General features: G+C 54.9%; 2 protein-coding genes across 2 annotated transcripts; one reads left to right on the top strand and one right to left on the bottom strand.

Moving 5' to 3' along the window:
• Nucleotides 1-7,981: 7,981 nt before the first annotated feature.
• On the bottom strand, nucleotides 7,982-9,388 carry BXZ73DRAFT_42295 (uncharacterized protein; the record flags this gene model as incomplete). The annotated part of the gene is made up of 2 exons (XM_048018930.1): nucleotides 7,982-8,353; nucleotides 8,426-9,388. The coding sequence occupies 2 exons, from the start codon at nucleotides 9,386-9,388 to the stop codon at nucleotides 7,982-7,984; spliced, it is 1,335 nt and encodes a 444-aa protein (XP_047880925.1).
• A 4,576-nt stretch (nucleotides 9,389-13,964) lies between these two features.
• Nucleotides 13,965-14,724, top strand: BXZ73DRAFT_88374 (cyclophilin; the record flags this gene model as incomplete). Its single annotated transcript, XM_048024920.1, has 4 exons — nucleotides 13,965-13,979; nucleotides 14,137-14,368; nucleotides 14,431-14,565; nucleotides 14,618-14,724. 4 exons carry the CDS (start codon nucleotides 13,965-13,967, stop codon nucleotides 14,722-14,724), a joined length of 489 nt encoding a protein of 162 aa, XP_047880926.1.
• Nucleotides 14,725-15,019: the final 295 nt, after the last annotated feature.

Genomic DNA, 15,019 nt, shown 5'->3' on the forward strand with positions numbered 1-15,019 from the left:
TACAGCAGTGGCCAGATCTGGCGGTATAGATAGAGACAGAGCGTCGGCGGCCGAGGACAAGTCCGTGTGCAGAGATCAAGGTGACAGTGCGGTGACGAGGGCAGATGCTGCAGCACTGGGTGGCGCCAGAATACCCTGCCACTGGCGTTCATATCAATGACAACATACACCGCTACTGGCGTTCGGATAAGCTCATATGAGTGGGCGCTCTATACCTGCTACTACCGTCTATATGTACCACATAGCCACACATATGAGTGCCCTCACACCCTGCCACCTATACATATTATAAAAGTGGCTGCTTATATGAGTGCATTAGTGTCTTTCCCTCATATGAACTTTGTAGCGCCTTGCCACTCATATGAGCTCGTCCCCTCATATGAGCTCGTCCCCTCATATGAGCTCGGCGCTCGCCCCCCTCATATGAGCTCGCCCCCTCATATGAGCTCGCCCCCTCATATGAGCTCGCCCCCTCATATGAGCTCGCCCCCTCATATGAGCTCGCTCCCTCATATGAGCTCGCTCTCCTCATATGAGCTTGCCCCCTCATATGAGCTCATTGGCGTCTCACCCCTCATATGAGCTTATTAATATCCCACCCTTAATATGAATGCACCAGCATTCCACAGCTCCCATTAGCACATCTGGGAACTGGCATACTCTATTGCATGCCTGTGTTTCTTTGCATGTATAGGTGCACCCATGCCAGAGCAATTCTTCAGCTTATCATATCACTGAGACACAGGAACTGTACTCTGAAAGGACAGGAAACTGCACCAGCTGTGCAACCGAAACAGACAGAATGGGTGCCCATTAGTTCCATTTTTATTCACACAATGCGCAAAGAGAGAGCAAGAAACCCATGATAGAAAGTGCAAGGCTCAAGCCGATCTCCGCAATCGGCAATTGACTCCCCCCGGGGGTCACCTCCGGGCCGGTAATTGACTCCCCCCGGGGGTCGATCTCCGAGTTTTTGATCACCTGTGTATCTCCGAGTTTTTGACCACCTGTGTACCTCCAACTTTTTGATTGCCTGTGTATATTGTCAGCCTTCATTACCAGACTGCCTGTATCTATTACCGAGTTTTTGGACATCTGTGTGTATTACTGCTTTCATTGCCGAGTTTTTGATTGCTGGTGCCTGTTACCGGTCCTCATTACCAACTTTTTGACTGCCTCAATCCATCACTGAGTCTTTGTTCGCCTCCAGCCTTTGACACCGAGTTTTTTATCACTGATATTGGTAATATTAGATGAGTTAGTATGCCTGTACTAAACACCCTCTCCCTAGGAAGTCACCCTTCACAGCTGCATGTGTTGATGGAAATTGACCAAGCTGTTTGCTGGATCAGGTAGTAGCATGCAAGAGCTGTGGGTGTGCAAATCTGGAGGGCAGTAGCTGCAAAAGTGAGGGAGTAATGGGGTATGATATTCTAAAATGACATACCAAACACAGACATGGGATGAGAGTGTATCACATCCCAGACACCTAGATATATTCACAGAGGATGATTTAAATGCAATGCAGAAGAGAGCGCACAGAAATCAGGATTTCTGATGAAGATACAAGATATGTGTGGAAAGTGGAAGTTCTGAGAAAACACAACATGCATAAGTTCATGTGCAGACATTATATCAACAGGCTATTTGCTGCATCACAATTGAGTACTATTGGGGTGCTCAGATCGGAATTTGCAAGCTTATCGGTGATGAGATGCATATGGGGCACCATATGTCATTATTTCATGACATACAGTATCCTGACACAGCATATGCTCCGATTAGAATGCAAAAACATGGAATAGAACGGGGTAGAACATAGCTATCCAACGCAGAAAAGACCTTGAAAAACGGTTGAGAATCAGTGGAGATGTGCAAGGTGAGCCAGAAGTGTGGTTTATGCTGAATGTACTCTGACCTCGCTTTTCACTACAACCACACTTCTGGCTCACCTTGCACATCTCCACTGATTCTCAACCGTTTTTCAAGGTCTTTTCTGCGTTGGATAGCTATGTTCTACCCCGTTCTATTCCATGTTTTTGCATTCTAATCGGAGCATATGCTGTGTCAGGATACTGTATGTCATGAAATAATGACATATGGTGCCCCATATGCATCTCATCACCGATAAGCTTGCAAATTCCGATCTGAGCACCCCAATAGTACTCAATTGTGATGCAGCAAATAGCCTGTTGATATAATGTCTGCACATGAACTTATGCATGTTGTGTTTTCTCAGAACTTCCACTTTCCACACATATCTTGTATCTTCATCAGAAATCCTGATTTCTGTGCGCTCTCTTCTGCATTGCATTTAAATCATCCTCTGTGAATATATCTAGGTGTCTGGGATGTGATACACTCTCATCCCATGTCTGTGTTTGGTATGTCATTTTAGAATATCATACCCCATTACTCCCTCACTTTTGCAGCTACTGCCCTCCAGATTTGCACACCCACAGCTCTTGCATGCTACTACCTGATCCAGCAAACAGCTTGGTCAATTTCCATCAACACATGCAGCTGTGAAGGGTGACTTCCTAGGGAGAGGGTGTTTAGTACAGGCATACTAACTCATCTAATATTACCAATATCAGTGATAAAAAACTCGGTGTCAAAGGCTGGAGGCGAACAAAGACTCAGTGATGGATTGAGGCAGTCAAAAAGTTGTAATGAGGACCGGTAACAGGCACCAGCAATCAAAAACTCGGCAATGAAAGCAGTAATACACACAGATGTCCAAAAACTCGGTAATAGATACAGGCAGTCTGGTAATGAAGGCTGACAATATACACAGGCAATCAAAAAGTTGGAGGTACACAGGTGGTCAAAAACTCGGAGATACACAGGTGATCAAAAACTCGGAGATCGACCCCCGGGGGGAGTCAATTACCGGCCCGGAGGTGACCCCCGGGGGGAGTCAATTGCCGATTGCGGAGATCGGCTTGAGCCTTGCACTTTCTATCATGGTTTCTTGCTCTCTCTTTGCGCATTGTGTGAATAAAAATGGAACTAATGGGCACCCATTCTGTCTGTTTCGGTTGCACAGCTGGTGCAGTTTCCTGTCCTTTCAGAGTACAGTTCCTGTGTCTCAGTGATATGATAAGCTGAAGAATTGCTCTGGCATGGGTGCACCTATACATGCAAAGAAACACAGGCATGCAATAGAGTATGCCAGTTCCCAGATGTGCTAATGGGAGCTGTGGAATGCTGGTGCATTCATATTAAGGGTGGGATATTAATAAGCTCATATGAGGGGTGAGACGCCAATGAGCTCATATGAGGGGGCAAGCTCATATGAGGAGAGCGAGCTCATATGAGGGAGCGAGCTCATATGAGGGGGCGAGCTCATATGAGGGGCGAGCTCATATGAGGGGGCGAGCTCATATGAGGGGGGCGAGCTCATATGAGGGGACGAGCTCATATGAGGGGACGAGCTCATATGAGGGGACGAGCTCATATGAGGGGACGAGCTCATATGAGTGGCAAGGCGCTACAAAGTTCATATGAGGGAAAGACACTAATGCACTCATATAAGCAGCCACTTTTATAATATGTATAGGTGGCAGGGTGTGAGGGCACTCATATGTGTGGCTATGTGGTACATATAGACGGTAGTAGCAGGTATAGAGCGCCCACTCATATGAGCTTATCCGAACGCCAGTAGCGGTGTATGTTGTCATTGATATGAACGCCAGTGGCAGGGTATTCTGTCGGCATGCGCTGGCTGCAGAGTGCGTATCACAGGTGGTGGAGGAGTCGTAAGTGGACACATTGAAAGGAGAAGTGTTGGAGTCTGTAGCCAGTGCACCGGGCGGCATCGTGGGTCCAGCAGAGGGTGTCGTGAGCTTCACGAGTGGCACCGTGGGCTCGATGACTGAGTTGAGCGTGGGCCCAGAGAACGACGTTGTGCTGGCCCTGGCAGGATTCGTCAAAGCAGGCTCGGCGAGGGACACCACGCTTCCGGCGGGCGTCGACATTGTGGGTCCACCAGAAGGCGTCTGCGCAATCTTGGACAGTGCGGTGGATGCCGCCGTGCTCCCCATCAACATTGGCGCAGGCGCGGCAGACGGTGTCGTGCTGGGCGTGAGTCGCGTGACGGGAGTCGTCACAGGCTCGACGGAGGACGTCGCGCTTCTGGTGAGCGTTGACGTTGTGGGTCTAGCAGAAGGCGTCCGAGCGATCTCAGACAGGGCGGCAGATGCCGCTGTGCTCCCCATCAACGTTGGTGCGGGCGCTGCAGATGGTGTCGTGCTGGGTGTGGTGGGAGTCGTCACATGTTCGGCGGAGGACACCACACTTCTGGTGGGTGGTGAGGTGGTGGGGCCCATAGGTGGCGTCGTGTATCCAGTGGATAGAGTCTTGAGCTTGACGAGTGGCGCCGCTTGCGTCGTGGGCTCGACAACCGAGGCAGTGCTAGGCTCAGTGGTCGGCATCGCGAGCCCGGGAGATGGAGTGAACACTGCTCTGGGTGTGGCCGAGGGCGTCGTGCACCCAGGAAGAGGTGGAGTTGCAGTGTTGGTAGACAAGGTCGAGGGCTGGATAGAGGAAGAATACGAGAATGGGATGGGTTGAACTGTTGGCAAGAGAGACGGTGCAGGAGAGAGTGAGGTTGATGGCAGCGAGCTAAGTGCGAGAGAGGAAGATGACTCAGAGGCGGAGGGACGGAGGCGCTTGGATGGTAGGTAATCTTCGGACATTGTAGAGCCGACAGCATGATCATAAGAGCGTTTGGAAGTGCTGGGACTAGGACTTGGTGAGATGCGGTACAGGGCATCACCGAGCTTGATATCCGTGTCCATATATTCGAGGTGCTCACTACCTGGGGTGGTGTCTGTCGGTTATTCCGTCAGAATCTCGCAAAGAGGATAGATGCGAGTGGGCACTACCTGGCTCGTGGCGATTAGCACCAGAGATCGCTTTCAGGGCAAAAGCGACCGCTTCGCCACCGATGTTTTCGTCCGCGATTTGCTGTGGGGTCTGCTGCTTCCGCCCCTGCATCCACCCAGGATATATGTCGATTGCAAGCTGTCGCGCCTTCCAGTTGGCTTCGCAGAGCTGTAGTTCTGGGTGCTGCGAGCGTATCCACCTGTAAAAGTCCATAAGATCATCGTTAGTTATACCATGCCACCACGTCGCCGGTGCTCTGTTGTGCAGCGCGAGATGGCAAAAGAACTGCCGACATGACGCGCGTATCCTCTCGGCATGCGTGCCGGAGACAGGCATGCCATGCAAGTCGGTAATATAGAGAGCGCGGACATTGATGTTGCCTTTGAGTCGTGACCGTCCCTTCGGACCTTTCTTTTCATTGGCGGTTGTTGGCTGATTGCTATGGGCCTCGTCGAACTCGCGTTTCGTCCAAAATATCTTCTTCTGTTCGAATATAAGGTCAGTGCACGGGGAAAGTGCGATGTATGACTTACGTTGACCTCTGCAGAGAAGTACTCGCTTTTGCGATCCATATCTTTCCAGAGCCCAGGCCCATCTCTCTCGAACTTCTGTGCGGCTTCGGCTGGGGTGTATACAATCAGTAGAAACACAAACCAATCGAAACACAGGCATTACCATTTCTGCTCTCACGAGCTTCCATGCTCCTGTGGCGAGCTTCCAGTCAGCCTTCTGATGTTATGCATAGAGTACTACCTCTGCGCGACCCGCACAGATCGCGCGCAGTGAGTGTTACACGGGTATTGAAGGGTGCGTCATGCGTACTGAGCGCCGAGTCTCGACGTGCGCAGTCCGGACTCCCCAACGAGTGCGGTCTGCACCCGACGTGTGCAGTCTGGACTCCACCGCTGTGCCTGACGCGTAACCGCCAGACACATGCCGCTCGCCGTGCGGCCCATGCTCGACACCTGCCACAGTGTGCCCATCGTACACTGCATCCCTAGTGCAAGCAAGTTGCGAGCCATACTCTCCCCGCACTGCGTGGGTGACGGTATTTGCGGGGGAGAGTATGGGTCGGGCGGATACCTAGTACACCCGAGGGTTGGCTGTACTAGGTATCCCCAGGCTAGGAACATGGCACATATGTAACTTACATGGTTGGAGGAGCCATTCTAGATTCGTAGATCAGAAAAAGATATGCAGGTAACATGATTTGACTTACTTTACTTGTGCAATCTCCCGTTTCAACTCTGAGTACATGCGCTTCACCACTGCGATCTGGGCGGTCAAAATGAGGTATCCTTCTGCCCACGAAGTGGGAGAAGGAGAGAGTGTCTGTATACACGATGATAAGTACTTTGAGTGCGCATATGAACAGTTGTTCTCACCGGGGTATGTGTTTCAAACGAAGTGATGGGAGTGCCTGGAGAGTGGATGTGGGAGCTAGGATGATCGGGGCCGCCTTCCCACCCATCAGGCGTGTACAAGGTACCCTCATCTGCTGGGGCAAGTGGTGGACTACTGGTCGACGAGTCGGGGGGCATGAGGCCTCGATGTCCGTACAAATTGTAGTCCGGAGATGGGGGTGTGGTACCGGGGGTCTGATGGCTGGCTGATGCACTAAGGCCCAACGCATTTGGTCCAGGATGGGTCCACATGGTTGGAGGGAGCATATATGCGCCATGTCCGCCAGGCCAAAGCGCCATGGCAGCATGTGGGGGCAGGCTGGGTGGTGGCCCCGAATGGAACTCACGATTTAACCACTGCGTGCCTGAGCGCCCGGGCATGCTGTTTTCAGGTTGTGAGTGAGTTAGAGTTGGGGTATGGTGAAGCAGAGGATGAGGGAGCAGAGATAGGAAGAGGTAGAGGGCAGACAACAGATGCGCAAGACTGGGCGCACACAGGCGCGGCCGCGCGGCCACTGCGCGAGAATTTCAGCACGTGATCTCAAAGACGCATCTGCCGTCTGCACACACGGGAGATATTCACGCTGTGGTGCCCCTCATCGTCTCTCTACTGCTACGCTATACATCTCTGCTAGAACGATGCATCCAGGGGATATCAACATGCTGATTCGCGCATACTGCGCCCACCAAATGGCAGAGGCAACATCCCACCCGGAACGAGACCACCTCGTGCACACACTCTTCAATATCATGTTCACCACTGCAGAACTGGCCTGTGACCTTGCTTTTGCCCCATCCCCTTCGCTTCAAGACTACAGTGATACTCGCGACGCACTACAGGAGGTGATAGCACCCCTCCACCTTGCTTTCAATGCAGCTTATCTAGTACGGCACGCCGAAGAAGTCTCCGACACCTCCCCTTCTCCTGACTCTACCCCCATGGCTCCCCCAGTACTCCCTCCCAGAGAACTCACTCCGGCACCCCAGGCTCTTGACATTGATGATCTCCTTGACCGCATGGAGCACCGCCTGGGCCGTTTTCTCACTGCTATGCGGAGGGAACTAGCAGACGACCTTGCCGAGAGCGTCACGGAGAAGCTTAAGCCCTCTGTTCTGGAAACAATCAGGGCTCAATTCAAGGAGAAGCATCTCGAGGCCATAGATCGGTCTAGCCGCTCTCGATCCGCCTCCCCAGTGACCAGGATGAACGCGCCGACCCTGGTGGAGGCAAGCTCTCTTCCTCAAAACAGACCTCTTCCACAACCGTATACCTGGGAGCAGGAGTGGGCTTCAATTCCGCAGACGAGGTGGATGGAGATTAACCCAGGTCTATCCAAAAGATCTGCAAAGTCGAGTGTGGTGAGTACTCAATCTGTTCTCATATCCGGTGTTGGTCCCGAATCTATTCCCCAGCCTTCGCCATCCACATCGCGCCATCACGGACTGTGAATGAAACAGATATTGCGCTTGATTGGTATGTGTGGTGCTATCCCTCAGTGATCTTGGCGTTGATTTTATAATCAGTGGCGTATCTAGCAAGCTCTGCTCCCTTCACCACAGACTCTTGATCGGCTTCGGTTGTACGCATATGGGAATGAGAAAATAATACATGGGGCATGCACCATATCGAGAATCTGCGCAACTGTACTTGTAGTCTAGAAAGTTATCAATCTGAAGCGAGATGAGAGCTACTCAATCGGAAGATCTTCGTCCGAGTCAGAAAGCGAGGGTACACGGCCAGCGAGCATTGCAATCTCCAAACCTGGCTTCTCAACCACAAAATATCTCTGGGAAAGGTCGATGCGTGACTCCTCCTCCATCCTCGTAAGTGGAAGGGGTACCATCGCGACTACGGACTTAATATAGCGTACCGGAACGACACTTAGCGCGGCTGAACCACGGTAGGTGCATGCCAGCACCGCACCAAGAGTTTCTGCAAGGATCCTTGGGTCAGGTGCGGTGAACCGGGAGATCATGGCGAGTGTGGCCACGCCAGCTTGAGGCCCAGTTAGTCGCATTTGGAAGAAAAACTGCACTTCAGCATACATCGTCGACCCGAGCTACCCAGACGCAGAGTTGTGTTAGAGTTTACGCACATAAACGCGCTCAAGTGACAACGCACTCACCTTGACCATGCGCGCACGACGCGGCTGTAGCCCACGTGCTTCCGCCTTGCCCTCTTTCCAGAGCGTGCGCGCGATCTGTCCACTCGGAAGATAAAGCCGAGCCCAGCGCTGAACGACGGCATGGAAATCTGGCCCCAAAGGTTCCTGAACCGACACTAGATACTGCCGGAGTGCCTCGCGCTCCAATTCGGATGTGAGTGCTCGGGAGTTACGCTCCCTCGGATGGGAGAGGATGTATCCCTCGGGAGCGTCAAGGACCTTCAGCGCAGTGTTAGGGAGAGGACGAGGAGGGTCGAAAATATGAGGGTATAAGGCCTTCAGCGCATTGATTAGACAGCGTCGGAGTGCGCGCTCTGCGAGGTTGGCATAGGGAGTGACGTGCTGCTTGAGTTCACGAGTGATATTGCCGATGAAGTTCTCGAGTGTCCACTGAGTGTACGCTGTGCACGGGCCCGTGCGCTCGACTTCTTGGAAGATGTGACAGAGAGTGTGGAGACACGGACGGACGAAATGCAACCGTTCACTACGGCCTTCAAAGTACAGCTCCTCGTACTCGTGCACATACTCCGAGAAGCGCTGGTGCATGGGGGCGATCTGGTCGTGGGGAATGGAGTGTTGAAGAGCGGCGCGTGCAGGAAGAACGAGCTTGCAGAAATGGCGGTAGAAAGGGGATCTGTCGGGGAAGTTGATGCGAAGGAATCCGGGGAGGAGGCCGTAGACGTAGAGGAGATACTCCCAGGCTTTATAGCCGCTGCTAATCTTCTCCGCTGGGTCCCGAGGAGGACGATCGAAGGATCCGGGGAGATATCGCGTGGACGCGCCGACGAGTTTCCCATGAGCCTTCCATACCGAATCGTCCCGGAATGGGGAAAATCGCCACTGTGACTTGTCGTCGGGCTCGTAGCATTTGAGAGATCCGCGGAGGATGGAGACGATGAGAGCGGTGACGTTGAGGCTAAGAAGGTGCATGAGATCGAGACCGAAGCCTCGGGGACATCCAGGGAACCGTGGCAGAGCGCAGAGGATCGATGGCTTTGAGATGCCGGTGTTCAGTCGACGGGCCTCGTACACCGTGAGCGAGGGTGACGTCACAACAGCGCGGAGGCTTTCTGAGTACTTGGTGACTCTCTCCTGGTACTTGCCGTAGTCGACGTGGTGCATGAAAACGCGCGCGTGCGGATCGGACATGTCGCCTTGGATAGGCTTCATCGCGGGGTAGTAGGTAGGTTTACCGGGGTTGTGGCGTCCATCTTGGCCGCAGAAGACACGACAAGCCCGCTTCGCGTTATGACCGGCGAGACCCGAGATATACGCCATACCTGGGCAGTCGGCGGTTCCGAGCCACAGATATGGATGAGAGTCGAAGGCGCCTGCCCTCTCACCATCCCAGATCATGAGGCCGTTCCGTTGGAGCCCGGCCAGGTGCCGCAGCCCGGGGACCAGAAACGAGTCCAAGTTCTTGGGTTTGTTCGGACCTGGGATCACAGCGCCTGGAATGACGAAGCGTTTGTGGTAGCGGACAGTGGGAGGAAGATCGAGAAGTACCCATACGTATATCCAGGTATCTGAGCTCTTGTTCTCGTAGAGCTGGGCACCGTCGATGGAGAACATGAGGAGGGGGTCCGTCAAGGTGAATGCGCCGTTATGCACTGCCGTCAGATAGTCGTATCCATGATAGATGTCGTTGAGACTGGTGTCGGGGGTGCCGGAGTGAAGGCCTTCGAGAATGCGTGTGGTTTCTCTCTCCCGATGGCGCATGAGTTTTGCGGACGGGGCTGAGGCCCACATCGCCTGGAGCTGGGGACCGATGGGGAAAGTTTTGAACGTGCGGCGGGGAACAGGTTTCTTACTACGTCGTGCAGGCTGAGAGGAATCGTAGCGGTCTTCTCCACAGAGCGGACAGCGTGTGTGATTCTCCCAAGGACCAGTGAATGCCACGCACGAGTTGACACACATGTCGACCGTGATGTCGTAGATGCCTGTAACGAACGGGGTTAGCCTTGTGCCTCTGCCAAATGTGCGAACAATTACATACCGGTGACCGATCGAATCAACTTCTTAACACCGGCGTAGGTGCGAATGCGATCCTCCGGGTGAAGTTCGAGCATGGCCTCCCGATTGTCTGTGTAATTGTCTTGCGAAGCGTCACCCCTGGCGAGGTACATCTTGAGAGAAGCGATATCGTATCGATCGAGCGAAGGAACACCGCGGACCGGGTTCAGGCGGCGGTTCTCCATCTCGTTTGCAGCCTCCCGAGTGTCGTCATCTTCGCCATCGACAACGGTTTGAACCGGTGGAGTATCAGGACGATTGATGGCATCCTGGAAGGCGATCGCAAGGCGGAGCTCCTCCAATGTGGGGATTGGTGTGGCCCCCGTCTCGTCGTACGGGTCAGCGGAGAGCTCTTGGTTGATAAGCTCCCCCACTTCGTCCTCTGGGTTGACATGCGGCTCGGGCGGATGAAGAGAAGGAGATCGTGGGATGGGTGGTTGCGGAAGGGGAGGTTGCAGAGGGGGTGAGGCTCGTGGCTGCAGCAAGGGCGACCATGGTGGAGGCGAATCAAACTCGTGCCGCGGAGGTGATAGAGAACTTCGCATAGGCTGCGGCGGTTGGGAGATGGAACGTTGTGCTTGATGCGGCTGTAATTGCATGGATAAATAGTTATACGGGTGGGGGGCACGAAAGGACGCGAACCGGGTGGGTAGGATGACTCGGACTCCCAGCCTCAGAGCCCCGGAAAATCTGGCAAATGTACAAACGTGAGCTCGGAGAGTCAGCTAGTCACGACCAACTGCGCTCTACTCACCATTGGTGAAGCATTGCGGGCTCGATTTGACGCACTGCGTGGCATAGCCGGGGAACTTCCACCACTGCCGCGGCTCCTGGACTGTCAGGGCGATAAAAATGTGAGCGAGCCGAGCTTGTATGAAGCTTTCGGGGGCGTGGACGTACTGTCGCCGCCGCGCCGCCGCGTCCGCGAGTAAAATTTGGAGGTGCAGAACTTGGCTCCGGCCCGTCCAACAAGTCCGCTGGGACGGGACGGAATTTGGCATGGGATTTCCATTGTGATGTCGTCAGCATCCTGAGCTGGCCGCCGCAGCCCTTGACGCAGTTGCAAGGGTGGAGCGGCTCTGAGGCTGAAGCCATGGTGGCGAGATATGCGAGGTGTGGGAAGGTGTGTGCCAAGATGGGTGACTCCTGTGTGCGAGTCCTCTGTTATTTGTATCGCACTGAATCAATGGATATCTCAACCTACCGACTTATTTGGAGCCTTGTGAATACAGTTTGACGTGCTCCGAGGAATGTCAGAGCTACCGAGGCATCGCCAGTCTTACGGGGAGGTACACACGGAACGACCTCGGCTGCATGGTCGTTCTCGGCAAGGTGAGATGAATAGTGCTCCTAGATGCACGCAGATCAATATACATAGCCGCAAATCGGAGCACGGTAGACGGAAATGGTTTCGGGGTGCAGTGGCTGAGCAAGTTACAGGCGGTGGTGCTACCTAGATTGGGATGCAGATCCGCACGGGTAAGTCTCGGGTCGTCCGAGGCCCACCCGTGCCCTCGCAGAGTTGCTCCCTCGAGGCAGCCGCGAAGCCTCGAAGCTGCGGTGCTACCGCGGTGGTTCAGTGTAGCACTCGGCAATCGTCTCGTCCTCCATGCTCTCCCATATCATCCCCTCGTGCCGCAGCGCGTCCAATGCGACGATGCTAGAATTCGAGTGCGTCTAGCCCGACAAACACGTGAATCGCATATCGGTGACTCGCCAGTCGTACATGGGCAGTGCATTGGGACAGCTCGCTAGCCATCTGGGAGAACACGAAACAGACAGCGCCTCCGCGCGCACGCAGCTCGTCAGGCTGCGTCGCAGGCCACATCGCCTCGGCGTGGATGGGTGCCGCTTGGGCTGCCTGGAGGACGCCGTTGGCCACACACCCCTCCTGCCTGAGCACGTGCCTGCAATGCCGACTGACGACTCTGCGCACGTTCGGAAGGCGTCTACTATGGGAAGTGGTATGCAGGATAATCGGGCAGCATGGGCTCACCTTCGTGATCAATGTCTGCCGTGTGCGTGGGTCGGAGGGGTCATTCCGGGAGCATTGGAGTAGAAAGGCCCGGGGTCGACAATAGCAGGCGGGGGAAACTGCAGAGTGTTGGGAGAATGGGGTCTGGAGAGTAGCGTGGGGAGAACGAGCGTATATGTGAGCCAGTGTAGTATGAGCCGGTGAAGTAGAACACTTCACGCGCACGTACTCGATTTGGGTGCCTCTATAGCCGTTGAGGGAGGACATAAACTCGCCTGTCGTCCGCGCGACCTTTCAAGTGTTCCCCCAAGACCGCCGCAGCAAAGCCTGTGGGACTTGCGCGGCGTGTTTGGTGGCAGTAATGAACTGCGAGTGTGAGCTGGCGGAAGCGAGGGGGACGCCAAAGGTTGCGCGTGCTCCATGCCATGTCAAGCTCGCGCAGGAGCTCGCGGAGGCGCGAAAAGTCGAGTGCGCAGTGCCGTTAATGCTGCGGGTGACTCGAAAGTATACTAGCTATCACAATCAAGCACATATGGGCGGAAAATGGAACATACCTCATCCATTCGGCTCAAACAGACCCATCCAAAAGGTGAGGATATCACAGACGTCGTCGCGCGGGGGCCGCTACGACATGTCACGCATCGGCGAGTCTCAAGGGAGGCATTCCAGCGGAGACGCGTTGAACAAGCTCATGTGACCGCGAGAGCCGCCCGCCCGGACCGCGGACAGACGAGAGAGAGAGAGAGCGCGCACGACAGCTCACTCCAAAATTACAATTCGGGGAGACACGCTTGTGCTTTGTGAGAACACTTTTACATGTCAATGCGTCAAAATCGAGAGAGTTCTGGCGCTAAATGTCGGACCAATCGGTCAAGATAGGTGGGGATATCTGCATATAGCTCCAGATAGCTCCGGATAGGGGGCGTTCTCACTGGGTGTCACGTTCGCACTGAATGTTTAAGGGACACTCGACAACTGCACCCAGAATCGTGTCCTTGGGAGAACGAACAGGATCGATCAGCTAGACGGTCATCGCGAACCCGAGTGACACACCTTCTTGCCCTGACCGCATTGGACGAAGCAAAGAGGAATTTAAGAGGCCGGAGAGAAGATCCCGAAGGCTTGTGACGGGTCGCTCGGTGAGAGCGGGTGGACGCGAGGACGGCGGAATCTGATTCCTGCACCCCGGCGCGAACACCCGAGCGCATATTCGGGCGAGAAACCCCCTGGATGCGTCGAGCGCGCTGTCCAGCACGTTGTGTCCAGGGCAGACCTGGCCGGGCACAGGGTTGCGCACGTTGCAGTGGTCGTCGTCAGCGGCGCAGAGAGCGCGGGGCGCCGGGGCCGGCGGAGGATACGTCACCGATTGTGACCGATTGTCACGGCGGTTAGATTATCGGACGAGGATGATCTTGCTGGTGATGCCCTCTGATCGGCAAGTTCCAGCCCCACCCATAAGAGAGCCCAGCTGCTCTCCGTTCCTTTACCTTTCGCCCTCCTCTGTCTTCCTCCCCAGCCATGTCTAACGCCTACGTGAGTACCTTCCCGCTCCGCCCTGTCCCCGCGCCCTCCACACCACTCCGTGCGAGCAGATGCTGACCTTCTGCCTCGCTTCTCCTGCTGGCCTCCTATCGTCCGCACTCCTTCACACTGGCGCGGCGTTACGTCTTATCCTGCAATTTACGCATAGTTCGACATCACCATCAACGACCAGCCCGCGGGTCGCATCGTCTTCAAGCTGTACGACGATGTCGTGCCGAAGACGGCGAAGAACTTCCGTGAGCTCGCCACCGGCGCGCACGGTTTCGGCTACCAGGGCTCCTCCTTCCACCGCATCATCCCCAACTTCATGCTCCAGGGTGGTGACTTCACCCGCGGCAACGGCACCGGCGGAAAGTCAATCTACGGCGAGAAGTTCGCGGGTGAGTGGGCGCACGCGCACGAACGCAGCGGAGGGGGAGAGGGGCTGATTGGGCCCATCCAGACGAGAACTTCCAGCTGAAGCACACCAAGCCTGGCATCCTCTCGATGGCCAACGCCGGCAAGAACACCAACGGCTCGCAGTTCTTCATCACCACGGTCGTCACCTCCTGGCTCGACGGTGCCCACGTCGTCTTCGGTACGTCTCTCCGCTCGACTCGCAGCGCATGTGGTTCTCAACGTGGACGTAGGTGAGGTCACTGAGGGCATGGACCTCGTCAAGAAGATCGAGGGCCTCGGCTCCGCATCCGGTACCCCGAAGGCGAAAATCGTCATCGTGAAGAGCGGCACCGTCTGAGCTCCCCGTTTTGTACCGGCAGCTTTGGGTTGAGCGTTCGCGGGGTTCGGAGTAGGCAGATAAGCAGCAGAAGAAAACCATCCTTGTATTTTCACCATCGCAATGCACGACTCAGTGACGAGTGGACGAGCGTCGTCGACGTCATCGGGCGTTCTGCTATCGATCGTTGCTGGGCTGTGCATATCGCGTCGTGTCCCCCGCACACACGCAGCAGCTGCCGGCTGCGCCCAGTTCCTCGGACGCGCAGTCGTGAAATGCGCACAGCAGAGCGATGTCGGTTCTTCGGATCGCGTCC

Source organism: Epithele typhae (genome assembly GCF_022376455.1).
Source record: "Epithele typhae strain CBS 203.58 chromosome Unknown BXZ73scaffold_7, whole genome shotgun sequence".
Lineage (NCBI taxonomy): Eukaryota > Fungi > Basidiomycota > Agaricomycetes > Polyporales > Epitheliaceae > Epithele > Epithele typhae.